The sequence below is a fragment of the Pan paniscus genome, chromosome 23, assembly GCF_029289425.2.
Source record: "Pan paniscus chromosome 23, NHGRI_mPanPan1-v2.0_pri, whole genome shotgun sequence".
NCBI classification, from domain to species: domain Eukaryota; kingdom Metazoa; phylum Chordata; class Mammalia; order Primates; family Hominidae; genus Pan; species Pan paniscus.
Window position 1 is genome coordinate 37,914,530 of NC_085927.1, and position 17,104 is coordinate 37,931,633.

Consider the following 17,104-nt stretch of genomic DNA (forward strand, 5'->3'; position numbering starts at 1 on the left):
ACGGCAATGCCTGGAGGGCCGAGGGGCGCACTCGCTGAGGGGCTTCGAAGGGGCCGGGGGAGGGAGGGGGCGCCCGCAGGGAGGGGCTGACACAGGGCTGACTCCGATTTAGGAATATCCTGCCACTTCTCCATCAACAAATCTCCCATCACTGCCGTCCCACGGCCTCGCTCGCGCCCACAGACCCACTCACAATTCCTTGATCAGCACCATCTTCCCGGAACCCCCTCACAGCTGCCGCCGATACCACCGCCGCCGCCGCCGCTACCGCCTCTCACAGCGCCTGCGCGGCCCCGCCTCCCTGCCCCCCCGGGCCACCATCGCGCCTGCGTGCTTACACCCTTCCGCCGCGACCAGTCGCGTCAGCGCGCGAGGGGGCCTAGCTCCGCCCAGTTTCGTGCCCCACCCCGGGCACACGAGGCCTCCACTGCGGTTGCGCAGCCTGCCGAAGAGCGTGCGGCTTCTACTGCGGCTGCGCAAGCTCGACGCGCGCACTCTTGTCTGCTTACGAGGGCTCCTCCCTTCAGCTTTGGTCCCTCGGGGCGTCTGGGCAGCCTACGCTTTCCGGTGAGTTTTCCAGTTGGTTCTTTGGAAGCCGTTTTGCGGTGACTGGTTTTCTGCTCTCTCTTACTGCTCCGAGTCAGGGCCCACCTCCTTGACCGACACCTCACCTCCATAGTCCACATAAAAGACTCCTGACAGGTTCTGGAGGCAGCCGACGCCAGCTTCTGTTCCCCTCCCCAGCCCTTGGCAGCTCAGGTTCCGCGGGAGGACGTTCACCTGCTTCGCGGTCTCGTGGAGGTCCACCGCGGCGGAGAATCCTAAACCTCACCTGTGACTCGGCAGGATGAGCGGCCAGCACTCCCGACGGAGGCCCTCTGGGAGAAAAGAGGCCCTTGGCCTCGAGACCCAGGAAAGCAGGCTGTTCAGGAGTTGGTTCGCGCAGTTACAGCGAAAGCGCCGTGGGCCTCGAAGCCGCAGCCCGGAGGTCGCTGGCTTGCTCTGTGCCAGACACGGTTCTAGGCAGTGGGGATGCATCTAGAAGCAGACACAGTCCCTGTTCTCAAGAAGCTCACAGTCTAGAGGAGACAACTCACTTGGAAAGAAAGCAGGGAGAATTTGGGGTGGTGGGGAAGTGCTATGCTATGAATACAGTGGAGTACTGGGAGAAGCAGAGGACTCAAGACAAGGGCTGTCTTAGGAGGCGGTGTTTGAGCCTAGCCTGTTAGGATGTGAGAGGGGCATTCCAGTTGGAGGGAAATATGACCCGAGGATGGAGTAAGCTTAGGGTGTTCAAGGATCAGCTAGAGGGCAGATGTGGCCAGAACATCCTAAGTGAGGGTGGGAAATGAGCTGGGACCAACTGGATTACTAGGCCATAGTAAAGAATTTGTCTTCCAAGAGCCATGAGAACCTGTTGAAAGGCTATTAAGACGATTAAAACATCACGAAAACATTTTTGTATAAACATCTGGTGTATCTGATAGTGGAATACATATGTGGAGTTAGGGCTGCCTCCAAAAAAATCATGGAAATGAACTGACTCAGTGACTCCCAGGGACTGCCTTAGGAGAAAGTTTCTGGAATGTCAAAACTTCCAGAAACTTTCTCCTAAGGCAGTCCCTGGGAGTCACCGAGTTTCTCTTATGTGTGACTAGTGCTAGTTATTGTGAGGGCAGAGATTTAAGGAAATACACGCTCTTTCTTGCAAGAGTTGAGAAGCTTAGAATCCGCTTTGTTGATTGGACATTGGATTTTATGCCAAGTACTGTGCTAAGTAATGGAGATATTTTATCTCATTTCACCCTCAGAACATTATGAGATGTATTTTAGCATGTTTTAGGAGGGGGAATAAAATGAGATTCAGGGAGCTATGTTAAGTGACTTGTACTAGCTTGTTTGCAGAGCCAGGTTTCAAGTCCAGATTTTAAAAACTTCAAGGTCTGGTCCATTTATTTCACTAATTTCCTAGATGGAAGTGAAGTTGGGGCGTGCAAACCATCTTTATGACAAATAATTATTCTCAATTATGGAAAGGAGACTAAAGTCAAATTCTAGAAGATATTTAGAAAAATTAAGGGATTGAGTACTATGAATCTGTATGCTTAGGGGGTGTTCTTTAAAGTCTAAGGAGGCAATATTAAAATTAATTGCCAAATTTATGTGGTATGGAGTCATTGTATGTTGTAACCTCTCCCCACATGTTATGCTTGTTGAAAAATATAACTTTTTAAACGTTGCAGATAAATTTATGGTTGACATGCTTTATCATTAAGAAACATGAGGACATTTTACGTAATTTCTCTAATTTTTGAAGTCTCCCACAAGTGTTCACTAGTTCTTTTGTCTGCATAACACAATTCTTCTCATAGATAGTACTCAGATGTTTGCGAAATAAACGAGACAGTATGCTGGATGGAGCATACCTCCAAACCAGTATACAATATAGACGGTGCCTCCCTTTCCTATTGTTTAAAAAAATTATTTGATGATGATACTTGTTCAAGTATAGTAAGGCAGACTTTATTCAGGACCTTCGAAATAAGTATACGGACCACTGTAATGGGATTTTGTAGTGGGGGAAAGAGATTGGGCTCAACTCTGAACATAGCATGGGCAAGTAAGAATTTATAGCCAAGGAGCAAGATAGTTGGGGGTAGGGCGATCAGTGGATGGAAAATTATTAAGAGGATACATCAGGGAGATTCTGGCTTAAGTAACCTAACGTAATTCTTGCTGAAGACGTGATCAGACATCATCTGGGGAATGGTGGAGGATGAAGAACAGATACCAAGGACTGGGGAGGTTCTTGTTAAAACTAGATTTTTTAACTGTTGCACAGATAAGCCTAGGCTTGACTAAAGTTTGGTTGGGAGTGTATCTTTGTCACAATCAAAAGATTCATATTAAAATACTCAATTGAGAAACAAGGATAGATAAAGTAACCGGTTTAGATGTATTTATTGACGGAAAGATTAGGTTTCTGGAAAACATGAAATCTATATAATAAAATAATCCTACATTACATCTATTTACAGGATAAAAATGGCAGAATGACAGAATTATGAGTGGGACTAGAGAATAGGAAAGACACGAACCAACGCCCAAAATGAGAAAGAAGGACATATAAAGAAAAAGACAAATACAAGTGAAAAAAATAGACTAATGGATTAACGTCCCTGTTGTGTGACATTTTCTGGTATGACAGCTGAAGATGTTGAACCCTATGGTGCATTTTTGCAAATAGTGTATGAAGTGGGTTGTAAGTTTTACCAGTAATTGTCTATAGATACAAAAAGGAGCCAACCTCTTTTTTTTTCTTTTAGTGTGATGTTCCTTGTTCTATCTTTGAACTCTCAAAGGTAGCCTTTACACAGGTGTTCAAACTAATTCTACCAGTGTCATATGTCTACCAATCTCATTACTTCCCTTGTATGTACTTCTAGAGCAAAGAGCTCATTACAGTAAGAATGATGGTAAATTTTACTGAGGCAAACAAAGATTTCTGAACGCGAGCAGTGTGTGTGAAATGCTTATGCACTAGCTGATAGCATAACTCTGGTCAAAGAAATTTGGTCACTTAAATATTATAATTGAATTTAGCCCCTAAAGTAGTTGTTCTTAACCTGGAATCTGAAGAACGGCCTGTTGGTGGGGCTCCCAGGGAATTTGTGAACCACTGAAATTATATACATAATTTCATGTCTGTGTACTGTGTACATTTATTTTTCTTACTTTTTTTTGAGATGGAGTTTCCCTCTGTTGCCCAGCCTGGAGTGCAGTGGCACCACCCCAGCTCACTGCAAGCTCCGCCTCCTGGGTTCACACCATTCTCCTGCCTCAGCCTTCCGAGTAGCTGGGACTACAGGTGCCCGCCACCATGCCCGGCTAATTTTTTGTATTTTTAGTAGAGACGGGGTTTCACCATGTTAGCCAGGATGGTCTCAATCTCCTGACCTCGTGATCCGCCTGCCTTGGCCTCCCAAAGTGCTGGAATTACAGGTGTGAGCCACCGCGCCCGGCCCTGTTTTTTCTTTTTTATTTATTTATTTATTTTTTTGAGACTGGAGTTTTGCTCTTGTTGCCCAGGCTGGAGTGCAATGGCACGATCTCGGCTTACTGCAACCTCCGCCTCCCGAGTTCAAGCTATTCTCCTGCCTCAGCCTCCCGAGTAACTGGGATTACAGGCACCTGCCATCACGCCCGGCTAAATTTCTTTTGTATTTAGTGGAGGCGAGGTTTCACCACGTTGGTCAGATCTTGAACGCCCGACCTCAGGTGATCCAGCCGCCTTGGCCTCCCAAAGTGCTGGGGTTACAGGCGTGAGCCACCGCTCCCGGCTCATGTGTACATTTATCTAAGGGAGAGGTTTGTAGCTTTCATTTGCCTTGCTTTCTCTGCGTTTTGCCATCCCGTTTCTTTTTATCTTCTGCACATTCCAGAATGATCTTGATTGAGGATCTTTCTATGAAAACTAGAAGTATTCCCAAGAATGCTTTAATTTTGTTAAATATCAGGGCGTAGGTTATAATATTGTATCACTCTGGGACGGACAGGGTTAGGCTTTGGAGTAGAAAGACCCTAGCCTCAATCCTGCACTTACTCTGCCACTTACTGTTCTGAACCTTGAGAAAATGACTTAATCTCTCAAAGATTCAGTTTACACTGAAACTCAGTTTTACACATCTGAAAAAGGACTATTAATATCTGCAACAGATTTAAGGACTAACAAATATGAAGTATATAAAGCACCTATGTTATCTACTTTACTGGATACATAAGTGTTCAGTGAATGGGAACCATTTAAAAGCTTACAAAAAGCAGGAACAGTAATTGAAGATATCAATCTATAGAGTAACCACTATGTTTATTCATTATTTGTTACTCTAATACTTGCATAAGAACATATATGTGCATTCATGCGTGTATACATATTGGCCATCATTACCTTTTGTCTGTTGTGTATAATACAGATTCTTGTTCTTCTGTGTCATCACCAACATGTAATATTGTCAGAATTTTTATTTTTTGTCAGTTTATTGGTTTTAAAACTCTTATCTTGTGTTCACTTTGCATTCCTTGCAGGTTGAGGATGTTTTGTTTTCTGGTCTTAGTCGCATTCTTCCTTCTTTTTCCTGTTGGTCTTGTTCTTTTCTTTTTGATTTGTAGGGTATATTAGGATGGTGCAAAAGTAATTGAGGTTTTTGCATTGTTGAAATTTGTCATTTGGTACTGGAATACCCTCTTAAACCTTCTTAAATGTGGTTATGTTATACATCATTTTAATGGGCATTTCTCACTTTGTTTTTTTTTTTGCTAATGACTTATTACTTGCTGTTTATATTTATTTTAGACTATGGAAATGATATTAGACAAAAAGCAACTTCAAGTGATTTTCTTATTTGAGTTCAAAATGGGTCATAACGCAGCAGAGATAACTTGAAACATGAAAAGCGCATTTGGCCCAGGAACTACTAACGAACATACAGGGCAGCTGTGATTCAAGAAGTTTTGCAAAGGAGACTAGAGCCTTGAATATGAGGAACACAGTGGCCAGCCATTGGAAGTTGACAACAACTAATTGAGAGCAATTGTCGAAGCTGATCCTCTTACAGCTACACAGGAAGTTGCCTAAGAACTCAACGTCGACCAATCTATGGTCGTTTGGCATTTGAAGCAAATTGGAAAGGTGAGAAAGCTCAATAAGTGGGTGCCTCCTGAGCTGAGCAAAAATTTTTTAAATCGTCATTTTGAAGTGTCATCATCTGTGCAACAACAACAAACCATTTCTCAATCAGATTGTGACGTGCAACGACAAGTGGATTTTATATGACAACCAGTGATAACCAGTTCAGTGGTTGGACTGAGAAGCTGCAAAGCACTTCCCAAAGCCAAACTTGCACCAAAGAAAGGTCATGGTCACTGTTTGGTGCTCTGCTGCCATTCTGATGCACTACAACTTTCTGAATCCCAGCGAAACCATTACATCAGAGAAGTATGCTCAGCAAATTGATGAGGTGCACCGAAAACTGAAACACCTGCTGCTGGCATAGATCCACAGAAAGGGTCCAATTCTTTTATTTTATTTTATTTTATTTTATTTTTTTCCGAGACATAGTCTCACTGTCACCCAGGCTGGAGTGCAGTGGTTCAATTTCGGCTCACTGCAACCTCTGCCTCCCAGGTTCAAACAATTCTACCTCGCCCTCCCGAGTACCTCAAATTGCAGGCACCTGCCACCATGCCTGACTAATTTTTGTATTTTTAGTAGAAGCAGGGTTTCACCATGTTGGCCAGGCTAGTCTCGAACTCCTGACCTCAAGTGATCCACCCGCCTCAGCCTCCCAAAGTGCTGGGATTACAGGCGTGAGTCACTGCGCCTAGCAGGTCCCAATTCTTCTCCATGATAATGCCCAACTGCATGTTGCACAACCAGTGCTTCAGAAGTTGAAGGAATTGGTCTATGAAATTTTGCCTCATCTGCCGGATTGACCTGACTTCTTGCCAACCAACTACCACTTCTTGAAGCATCTTGACAGCTTTTTGCAGGTGAAATGCTTCCACACCAGCAGGATGCAGAAAAATGCTTTCCAAGAGTTTGTTGAATCCAGAAGCATGGATGTTTATGCTGCAGGAATAAACAAATTTATTTCTTGTTGGCAAAAATGTGTTGATTGTAATGGTTCCTATTTTGATTAATAAAGATGTGTTTGAGCCTAGTTATAATGATTTAAAATTAATGGTCCAAAAATGCAATTACTTTTGCACCACCACCAACACACACACACACACACACCTACACATTCTGGATTTGAATTCCATGTTGATTATGTGCACTTGGAATATTTCTTTTCCATCTGTGGATTGTTCTGTCACTTATTTTCTTTAATAAATGGGTTTCTGAACCTCTGTTGTATTGACATTTTGGGTCAGATTATTCTTTGCTGTGTAGGCTGTTCTATGCCTTGTAGGATGTTCAGCAACATCCCTGGCCTCTATTGGCCAGGTGCCGGTAGTACCCCTCCAGTCATGACAATCAGCAATGTTTCCAGACATTGCCTAGTTTCTCCTGGGGGGCACAATTGCCCTAAGTTGAGAACCACTGGTTATAGTGACTTTGTTGTGCAGTTATCCTGCTAACATTTTTTTATTATATGCCAGACAAGCCTTAAGTGTTTCATATGAACTAATCCTAACTCATTTACTCATCACAACAACATATGATGTAGATATTATTGTCCCTATTTTAAAAAGGAGAAATCTTATGTCCTCTAATATGCAGAAAATGTTAACTTTACCAAGCTATAACTTACATATAAAATGCACCTATTTGAAGTGTACAGCTGTAGGGTTTTGTTAAAGTTATACTCAGACTTCTGTAGAGTTTCATATCATTTATCATATAGTGCTTTTTGTATCTTCTAGCATAATGGTTCTGAGATTCCTGAATGTGTGTCATTCAGACCTTTTCATTGCTCAGTGGTATTCCTTTGTGTGGATATACCAGAAATTTTTTATCCGTTTACCTAGTGATGGATTTTTCAGTGCTATACAGTTTTTGGTCATGATAAAGTTGCCATGACTAGATGTATAGAAGTCTTTCTGTGGATATATGTTTTCATTTCTGTTGGATTATAAGGTAAGTGTATGTTTGGGAGAAGTGGCCAACAATTTACAAAGTGGTGGTACCATTTTGCATTCCCAGCAGCAATGCATGAGAGTCCAGTTACTCCACATCCTCATCAACACATTTTAGCCACTCTAGTGGAAATGTGGTATCTCATTGTAGTTAAATTTGCAGTTCTCTGAAAACTAATGATGTTGAGCACTTTTTCATGTACTTATTGGTCATTTGTACATGTTTTGTCAAGTAACTATTCAACTCTTGCCCATTTTCAAATTGTTCTTTTTCTGTTTTTGAGTTGGAAGAGTTATTTGAATATCCTACATATAAGTCCTTTCTCAGATGTTTGTGTTATGAGTATTTCCTCCCAGTCAGCTGCTTGCCTTTTCATCTTAGTGGTATATTTCAAACAGCAGAAATTTTAAGTTCTGATGAAGTCTAGTTTCTCATTTTGTTTTATGGTTCATGCTTTCTGTGTACTTCCTGAGAAATCTTTGCCTAAGCCAGAGGCACAAAGATTCTTATTTTACTATGTTTTCTTCTACAAGTTTTAAAGTTTTGGCTCTTACATTTAGGTCTGTGAGCCATTTCAAATAAGTTTTGGTGTATATGTGAGGTAAGAATCAAGTTTGATTTTTTTTTTTTTGCATATGTATATCCAATTGTAGCCCCCATTATTAAAAAGACATTTCCTTTACTCATTTGTTGAAAATCAGTTGACTGTGTGTATGCGGGTCTATTTCAGGAGAGTGTTCTGTTCCATTGGTCAATATGTTTACGTAATACCACACTGCTTTGAGTACTATAGCTATATAGTAAGTCTTGAAATCGGGTGGTTTATTTCCTCCAGTTTCTACATTTTCAAAATTGTTTTGGCTCTTCTAGGATTTCATTTCATTAATTTGTTTTAAAAAGAACCCTGATGGAATTTTTACGGGACTTTTCATTCAATCTATAGAACAATTGGGAAGAATTGACATCTTAATATTGAATCTTTATAAATGGTATATCTCTTCATTTATTTAGATCGTCAATGTTTCTCGGCTCTTGGCAGCATTTTGTAGCTTACAGGGTATAGGCTTTGCAAATATTTTGCTTTATCCTTAAGTATTTTGTGGTTTTTTAAAAAAAAATTGTAATTTTTAAAAATTCCTCAAGTATTGATAATATGTAAAGATAGACTTGATTCTTGTTTATTCCCCTTGCTGGACTTATTTGTTACAAGAGTGGTTTTGTGTGTTTTATAAGATTTTCTATATAACAGTCTCTGAGTAAAGACAGTTTCATGTTTTTTTCCAATCTTTATGATTTTTATTCTTTTCCTTTATGGCACTGGTTAAGAACTCTAATACTGTTGCTGTAAGTGGTGAAATCAGTTTATTGATCTTTTTTTCCCACCAGCCCATGTAGAGAAAGTTTACCAATTGCATAGATGTTTTTACCCCGTTCTTTGATTTTTCTCTACTTATTTTCAGTTTGATTGATTTTTACCTTTTATTACTTACCTCTGCCTAGTTAGTTTTGGTTTAATTTTTTCTATTTTTAGCTTTAAGATAGAAGCCCATATCATTGCTTTTAGACTTTCTTCTCAAATATAAGCATTTAAACATATAAATTCATCTCTAAGTTCTGGTTTAGCTGCATTTATATTTTTATGTTTTCATTGTCATTCAATTCAAAGTATTTTCTAATTTTTTTTTAACTTTGGACTATTTGGAAGTATATTAATTACCAAATATTTCAATATTCTCCACATTTTAAAGTTTCAGTTTAATTTGCTTACAGTCCAAGAATATACCCTGTATGATTTTAATCATTTCAAATTTATTGAAATTTATAATCTAGTTTGTTCTTGCTTTGTGTATTTTTGAGGTTTTGTTAGTAGATCCCTACACCTGTAGGACTTTTATGTCTTCTTGATGAATTATCCTCATTATAGTTGTGGCATACTTCCCTTTATCCTTGATAATATTCCTTGTTCTGAAGCCTATTTTGCCTGATATTAATATAGAGTTTCAGCTTTCTTATGATTTGTGTTTGCATAGTAGGTATCTTGTTATTCCTTTTAACCTTTTTGTCATTGTAGTGATAGTAATTTGTACACAACATATAGTTGGACCTTGCTTTTTAATCCAGTCTGATACTGGACCTTTTAAGTAGAATGTTAGGCCATTTATATTTAATATAGTTATAAAATGGTTGGGTTAAATCTACCAATTTTTTTATGTTTACTGTAGAGCTTATAAGATGTATCTGTAACTTACCACAGTCTACCATTAACCCTTTTCTTAGAAAAAAAAAAAGGTGCAGCGCACTGCCAGCACTCATTTAATTTTACATAAACATGCTTTTTGAGGATGAAGCAAATCTGATTTCCAATGTGAAGATAAAATATAAAAACTGTTCTTGGAGTTATTTCTAAATAGAGCTAACATCAGAATTGTGTGAATCATTAGAATCATCTATTTCAGAAAAATTGGATTTATCAAATTTTTGGCCAACAACTGTTCAAGAACAATGTTAACATCACTCATAGGAATGCTATGTATTCTAGGATTTGACATTTTCAGTGATTGAGAATTACTATATTTTATAAATGGAAATACCACTACTAGAAACAGAATGCTATAAATAGAATGATGTCTTTTGTTTCGGGAGTCAATATTACTAGAGCAATGCAACAATAATTATAAAAGTGAGATATTTTGTGGCAAAGGTATCTCACGGTAAACTCTGTAGCTACAAGTGCTGCCAGCAAGTATTCTTGGGGCAAATGGGAAAAGGGTTAAATGGAATTAAACTGTTTCACATAAAATGTAAGAAACAAGAGTATACTTTCATCTCTCTTCTTGTTTTTACAATCTCACAAAACATCATTATTTTGCTTTAAAACAGTCAATTATTGGCCGAGCACAGTGGCTCACGCCTGTAATCCCAGCACTTTGGGAGGCCGAGGCAGGTAGATCACTTGAGGTCAGGAGTTCGAGACCAACCTGGCCAACAGGGTGAAGCCCCGTCTCTACTAAAAATACAAAAATTAGTCAGGCATGGTGGCACATGGCTGTAATCCCAGCTACTGGGGAGGCTGTGGCAGGAGAATTGCTTGAACCCGGGAGGTGGAGGTTGCAGTGAGCCAAGATCATGTCATTGCACTCCAGCCTGGGCAAAGAAGTGAGACTCTGTCTCAAAAAAAAAAAAAAAAGAAAAGAAAAAAAGTCAATTATCAACCAGGTACAATTTCTCATGCCTGTAATCCCAGCACTTTGGGAGGCCAAGGCGGGAGGATCACTTGAGGCCAGGAGTTTGAGACCAGCCTGGGCAATATAGAGAGACCCTATCTTTCAAAAATTTTTTAAATAAAACTGAGAAAATAGTATTTTCTATTATCTTGCTAACATTTGTTCAATATTTATGCTGGGTATTCTAAGTGCTTTGCATGATTTAATACATTTAATCTTGTAAGCAAACACATGATGTAGGTACTACTATCTATTTTACAGTTAAGCAAAGTGAGAGACAGCTAATTAACCCAAATTTAGTCAACTAGCTGGAATGTGAACCCAGCCAGTCTGGTACCAGAGCCTGAGTTTTTAACCACTTTGCTATACTGCCTTCCTAAATTGACCATGACCTCCAGTATAGTTTCAAGCAGAACATATAAAAGTAGGCGTTTATTTTTTTCAAGAGACAGGATCTCCCTTTTTCACCTAGGCTAGAGTGCAGTGGCGTGATGGTAGCTCACTCCAGCCTCAAATTCCTGGACTCAAGGGATCCTCCCACGTCAGCCTCCCGAGTATCTGGGACTACAGGCATGTACCACCCCACCTGGCTAATTTTAAAACTTTTTTTTTATTACATGGGGTCTCACTGTGTTGCCCAGGTTGGTCAAACTCCTGGCCTCAAGTGATCCTCCCTCCTTGGTATCCGAGAGTGCTGGGAATATAGGTAAGAGCCACCATGCTGGACTGGACTGGCATACTTATCTTGATCTTGACTTTAAGATGCTTCTAGAATCTAAGTATGTTTGCTACAGGTTTTTGGTAGCTGCCCTTTATTAGATAAGGCTGTTTTCTTCCTAGTTTGAGTTTTTGTCATTGTTCAGTATTGAATTTTGTGAAATGCTTTTCTGTGTTGAAATAATCATGTTCTGCTTTGTTCTGTTCGTGTAATCTATTCCATGACTAGATTTTCTGATGTTGAGCCATCCTTGGATTTTCAGAATAAACCTTAGCCAGTCATCATTTATGTTATTTTTTTTTTCCATTGGTCAGCTGTGATGTTAGGATAGGTTTGCTCAATAGTTCAGGAAATTAAAATTATGAAGCTGAGACAGATTTATGAATAGTACTGATTTTAATTTCAAATAATAGATGAATGGCTTATTAGCTGGCTTAAAATGAAGATGGCCTATGTAAGATATATCACTAATTTTATTTGAGAAGTCTTCTTAAAGCACTTATTTTTGAATAGATAAGACAATCACATTTCATAATTCAAATTGTATAAAGGAATGTATACAGTGATACCCCTCTTCCATTCCTATCTCGACACCTCCAGAAACCAGTATTACCAGTTTTTTTGTCCTGGAGATTTTGCATATATAAGCAAATACATTTATTTTCTTTGTCCCTCTTTAAAAAAAAAAGAACATGAATTGCAGTATACACGCTATTCTGCATCCTGCAGTTTTTCTGGATCTTGAGGAATGTATGAGACAAGGTTCAGTCAGAGAAGTGGAGCTACTATGTGTGTTAAGACATACGGCATTTATCAAATGAATTGGCCTTTACTCAGTTGTAGGAGTTGCTGAAGAAATGAAGGTCCAGAAGGGAAAGGTGGAGAATGAGAGGAGTCACTAACCAGGCTTTCTGAAGGATTAGTGTGGTGAACAAGTCAGAGCTTGTTAGGGAAATCTGGGAAACAGGCACATCCAGCTGCTGAGGTGAGATTGCAGAAAGGATAGTATGCTTTCAGGAAGAGCAGGATGTGAAATGGAGGAGAGTGGGGACAACCTAAAGCTTTCCACATACCTTTGTGAGTGTCCATCACTATCCTAATCCTGAAATCTTCATTGAGTCACGGCTGTTGCATTGTTCCTGCCTTCTAAAATCTTGTGCAAATTCCTCTTGGCCAAATCTTACTCAGAGCCATACAAGGAAGGGGATTCTGGAAAACAGTTCCAAGCTTAACTTTACTAACCCAGCACAGTTCAGCATCAAGAGCATGCTGTATTGATATGTAAAGGCAGCTTTATCCCCCTGCCCTTCTTTTTATTGTGGTAAAATACACATAACATATAACTTATCATCTTAGTGATTTTTAAGTGTACAATTCAGTGGTTTTAAATACATTCATCATATTGTGCAACTGTTACCATCCATCTCCAGAATTCTTTTCATCTTGTAAAACAAATTTTGTGCCCATTAACAATAATTCCCCATTATAAGTAGAATCACAGCATTTGTCTTTTTGTGACTGGCTTATTTCACTTAGCATGATGTCCTCAAGGGTCACCCATTTTGTAGTGTTTTGCAGAATATCTTTCCTTTCTAAGTTTGAGTACGATTCCATTGTGTGAATATAGCACATTTTGCTTATCCACTCACACGTGGATGGACACTTAGCCTGCTTCCACATATTACCAATTACAAATAATGCTGCCATAAACATGGGTGCACAAATATCTCTCTGAGACCCTGATTTCAATTTTGGGGTATATATCTGGAAGGAGAATTGCTGAATCATAAGGTAATTCTATTTTTAATTTTTTGAGGAATTGCCATACTGTTTTCCCCAGTGGCTGTTGCCATTTTACATTCCCACCAGCATGATGGGGGTATGGATTACTCCACATCCTTGCCAACACTTACTTCTGTTTTTTTGATAGTAGCCATACCAGTGGTTGTGAGGTAGCATCTCTCATAGTTTTGATTTGCATTTCTGAAATGAACAATGATGTTGAGCATCTTTTCATTGCTTTTTGGCCATTTGCTTATCTTTGGAGAAATGTGCATTCAAGACCTTTGCCCATTTTTAGTCAAGTTTTTTTTTAAATTGTGGAATTCTCTATTCTGGATATTGTTCCCTTATCAGATATATTATAAATATTTTCTGCCATTCTGTTGCATTTTTAGTGTATTGTAGTTTTTAAATTTTATAAAATCCAGTATGTTTCTTTTTTGTTTCATTGCCTGTGCCTTTGGCATCATATCCAATAAGTTATTGCCAAATCCAGTGTCGTCACACATGTAGGCAATTATACATTTCAGGTTTTGTTTGTTTTTTTGTTTGTTTTTGTTTTTTTTTTTTGAGACGGAGTCTTGCTCTGTCACCCAGGCTGGAGTGCAGTGGCGCAATCTTGGCTCACTGCAACCTCCGCCTCCCAGGTTCAAGCAATTCTCCTGGCTCAGCCTCCCGAGTAGCTGGGACTACAGGTGTGTGCCACCATGCCTGGCTAATTTTTTTTTATTTTTAGGAGAGACGGGGTTTCACCGTGTTAGCCAGGATGGTATTGATCTCCTGACCTCGTGATCCACCCGCCTCAGCCTCCCAAAGTGCTGGGATTACAAGCGTGAGCCACCACACCTGGCCTTTTTGTTTGTTTTTTTTTAAGAGATGGGGTCTCACCCTGTCACCCAGGCTGGAGTATAGTGGTGCAATTATAGCTCACTGTAATTTGAACTCCTGGACTAAAGTGATCCTCTTGCCTCAGCCTCCAAAATAGCTGGGACTGTATTTGGGAGTACAGGCATTTGCCACTATACCCAGTTAATTGTTTTTGTTGTTGTTTTGTTTGTTTTGTTTGCTTTTTGTAGAGCCAGGATCTTGTATTGCCCAGTATTGCCTTGAACTCCTGGCCTCAAGAAATTCTCCCATGTCAGCCTCCCAAAGCACTGGAATTATAGGCATAAGTCATGGTGCCTGTCTCATTTTAACTTAATTTTTGTATAGGGTATTAGGTAAGGATCCAGCTTCATTTTTCACCTGTGGATATCCAGTTTTCCCAATGCCATTTGTTGAAAATTCTGTCTTTTCCTCATTGAATGGTATTAGATAAAAATTATTTGACCATACAGGCAAGAGTGTATTTCTGGGCATTCTGTTGTGTATATGCAGTGTGATTTAAATTGTCTCCTGTTGGTACCCACTTAGGCTATATTCAATAGTTGCTATTATCAGAGTCCTGCAGTAAATACTCGTTTACATAGATCATTTCATGTAATGTATAAGTGTAACTATAAGAGAAATTTCTGAAAGTGGAATTGTTAAAGGGTAAGTTTAACATATTGCAGTTTTTACATATTTTGTCTAGTTTTCCTTTAAACTGTACCAGTATACACTTCCACACACAATGTATGAGAGTACCCATTTCCCCAAACTCTTCAACATCGTATTTTCAAACATTGCTTAAAACCTTTTGGTTGTATGATATAGTACTGTAAGAAACACACTCACCCATCCAAACCCGAAGAATGGACTTAGAGGCACGAAGAACAGCGAAAGTGAGACTTTAATAACGATCTTGCAAGGTCGGGTGTCTAAGCAGGTACATCCAGGGAAGTCACAACAGGTAATTTATCTCCTAGCACAGAAGTCCCTCCACCAGTTCTGCATTGGTTGAGTACTATGGGGTTACAAGCTTCCAAGACGTTGCCTAAGTTTCATTATCCCCCTTATAAGGTTATATCCCGTCCCTTTCCCTGCTTAAGTTTCGATTTCCTGATAACGAAACTTTCTTTCCTTTTATGGGCTGAACCCTCCTCTACATTCTGTTTGCTTATTGTGACCTAGGTGCATTAGCCAGGCATTTTGTCACATTTGCAGGCTAGCTGCCAATACTTAGATTTATCATGCCTTGAAAATTGACCATTTAAAATGTTTTCTTACTGTACAAATACAAAAAAGTTACATAAAACGAATTAGTTACTGTAGGGAGATCAATAGTTGTTACCTCCACCAGGTCAAGAAATAGACCTTTGCCAGTCTTTCCATAAGTCCTTCATGTACTCTGTTCTAGTCACAATTCCCTCTTCTCTAAAAGTAACTGCCTAGCCAGGCATGGTAGCTCATGTCTGTAATCCCGGAACTTTGGGAGGCCAAAGAGGGACGATCACTTGAGCCCAGAAGTTCAAGACTAGTCTGGGCAACATAGTGGGACCCCATCTCTACAAAAAATAAAAAAAAATTATCTGGGTGTGGTGGCATATGCCTGTAGTATCAGCCACCTGAGACAGGAGGATGGCTTGAGCCCAGGAGGTCCAGGCTGCAGTAAGCAGTGATGGCGGCCACTGCACTCCAGCCTGGGTGGCAGAGTGAGACTCTGTCTCAAAAAGTAACTGCCTTCTTGACTTTCATGGGAATCACTTCCTTCATGCTTTTGATCACCCTGCTGTGTAGCTCCTAAACTCTATAGTTTCTTTTTTGTTTCTTTTAACCTACATGTAAACCTGTTCTTTTACCCCACTCTCCCACCTACCATACAACTTGTTGAGGAAATTGAATTGTTTGATAGAATTCTCTGCACTCTGGATTTTGCTGCTGTTAGATCTTATTATGGTTTGGCTGTGTCCCAACTAAAATCTCATCTTAAATTCCCACGTGTTGTGGGAGGGACCTGGTGGGAGATAATTGAATCATGGGGATAGGTCTTTCTCGTGCTGTTCTCCTGATAGTGAGTCTCATGAGATACAATGGTTTTATAAGGGGGAGTTACCCTACATGAGCTCTCTTCTCTTGCCGCCACCATGTAAGAAGTCCCTTTCGCTTTCCGCCATGATTGTGAGGCCTCCCCAGCCATGTGGAGTTGTAAGTCCATTAAACCTCTTTGTTTTGTAAATTGCCCAGTGTCAGGTATGTCCTTATCAGCATCCTGAAAACAGACTAATACACATCTACAGGCTTGACTAGGTCCAGTTGGAATATTTTTGGTAAACTTATTTCATAGGTGGTAATGTGTTCTGTGAAAACACATATATATAGCCAAGACAATGGGAAAATTAAAAAAAGAACAACACATGTATATTGTCTCTTTGTGGTGATAGCAACCATTACTGCTAAATCCTTAGCTCCATTAATTTATTATGGACTGGAAAATGGTGACATTCCTAATCATTTCTTAATTTATTGGCTGGAATATTTCTGCAAAGAGAAGCTGGTCATTTACTAGTGCAATTTATATAAGAAAGGCAGAATAGACCCTTGATTTCTGTCCCGTTATTTACCAGTTCTCAAATGCAAATGTTTCCTGTTATCCTCAAAAGGTGATCAGTTACTGTTTCTTAATGTGGACTTAAACAAATCTGAAATACTGATGTCAATTTCACTTACTGCTCTTATTGCTCAGAATGTTCTATCTTTGGCCAGTTGAATCCCTTCAAATTGTCTCCTGAATCCTGCTGATGTGTTCCTGGTAAGTAGTCTTTGACAGCTTCATTGGTATAACAAGATCTAGCACAAAAGCTTATCTCATATATTTTCTGC

At 39.8% G+C, this 17,104-nt stretch overlaps 1 protein-coding gene and 3 long non-coding RNA genes across 5 annotated transcripts in view; 2 read left to right on the forward strand and 2 right to left on the reverse strand.

Moving 5' to 3' along the window:
* The window catches only part of PITPNB (phosphatidylinositol transfer protein beta), a 67,636-nt gene extending 67,282 nt beyond the window's left edge, over nt 1–354 (reverse strand). For both annotated transcript variants that reach the window (XM_003820177.5, XM_055105901.2), the window contains exon 1: nt 194–354. In XM_003820177.5, coding sequence (XP_003820225.1) covers nt 194–213 — 20 coding nt within the window. In that variant the 5' untranslated portion in view covers nt 214–354. The remainder of the gene's footprint in view (nt 1–193) is intronic.
* Nucleotides 355–444: 90 nt separating this feature from the next.
* Nucleotides 445–17,104, forward strand: part of LOC129395146 (uncharacterized) — a 67,537-nt gene continuing 50,877 nt past the window's right edge. The window contains exon 1 of the long non-coding RNA XR_010111809.1: nt 445–567. This is a non-coding gene — a long non-coding RNA (uncharacterized LOC129395146). The remainder of the gene's footprint in view (nt 568–17,104) is intronic.
* Nucleotides 3,067–6,920, forward strand: LOC134730140 (uncharacterized). The gene is made up of 2 exons (XR_010111811.1): nt 3,067–3,199; nt 5,354–6,920. It is a non-coding gene; the product is annotated as an uncharacterized LOC134730140 (long non-coding RNA).
* On the reverse strand, nt 6,493–16,960 carry LOC117977484 (uncharacterized). The gene is made up of 3 exons (XR_004668652.3): nt 15,080–16,960; nt 12,655–12,790; nt 6,493–6,628 (listed from the first exon to the last, which is right to left on the reverse strand). It is a non-coding gene; the product is annotated as an uncharacterized LOC117977484 (long non-coding RNA).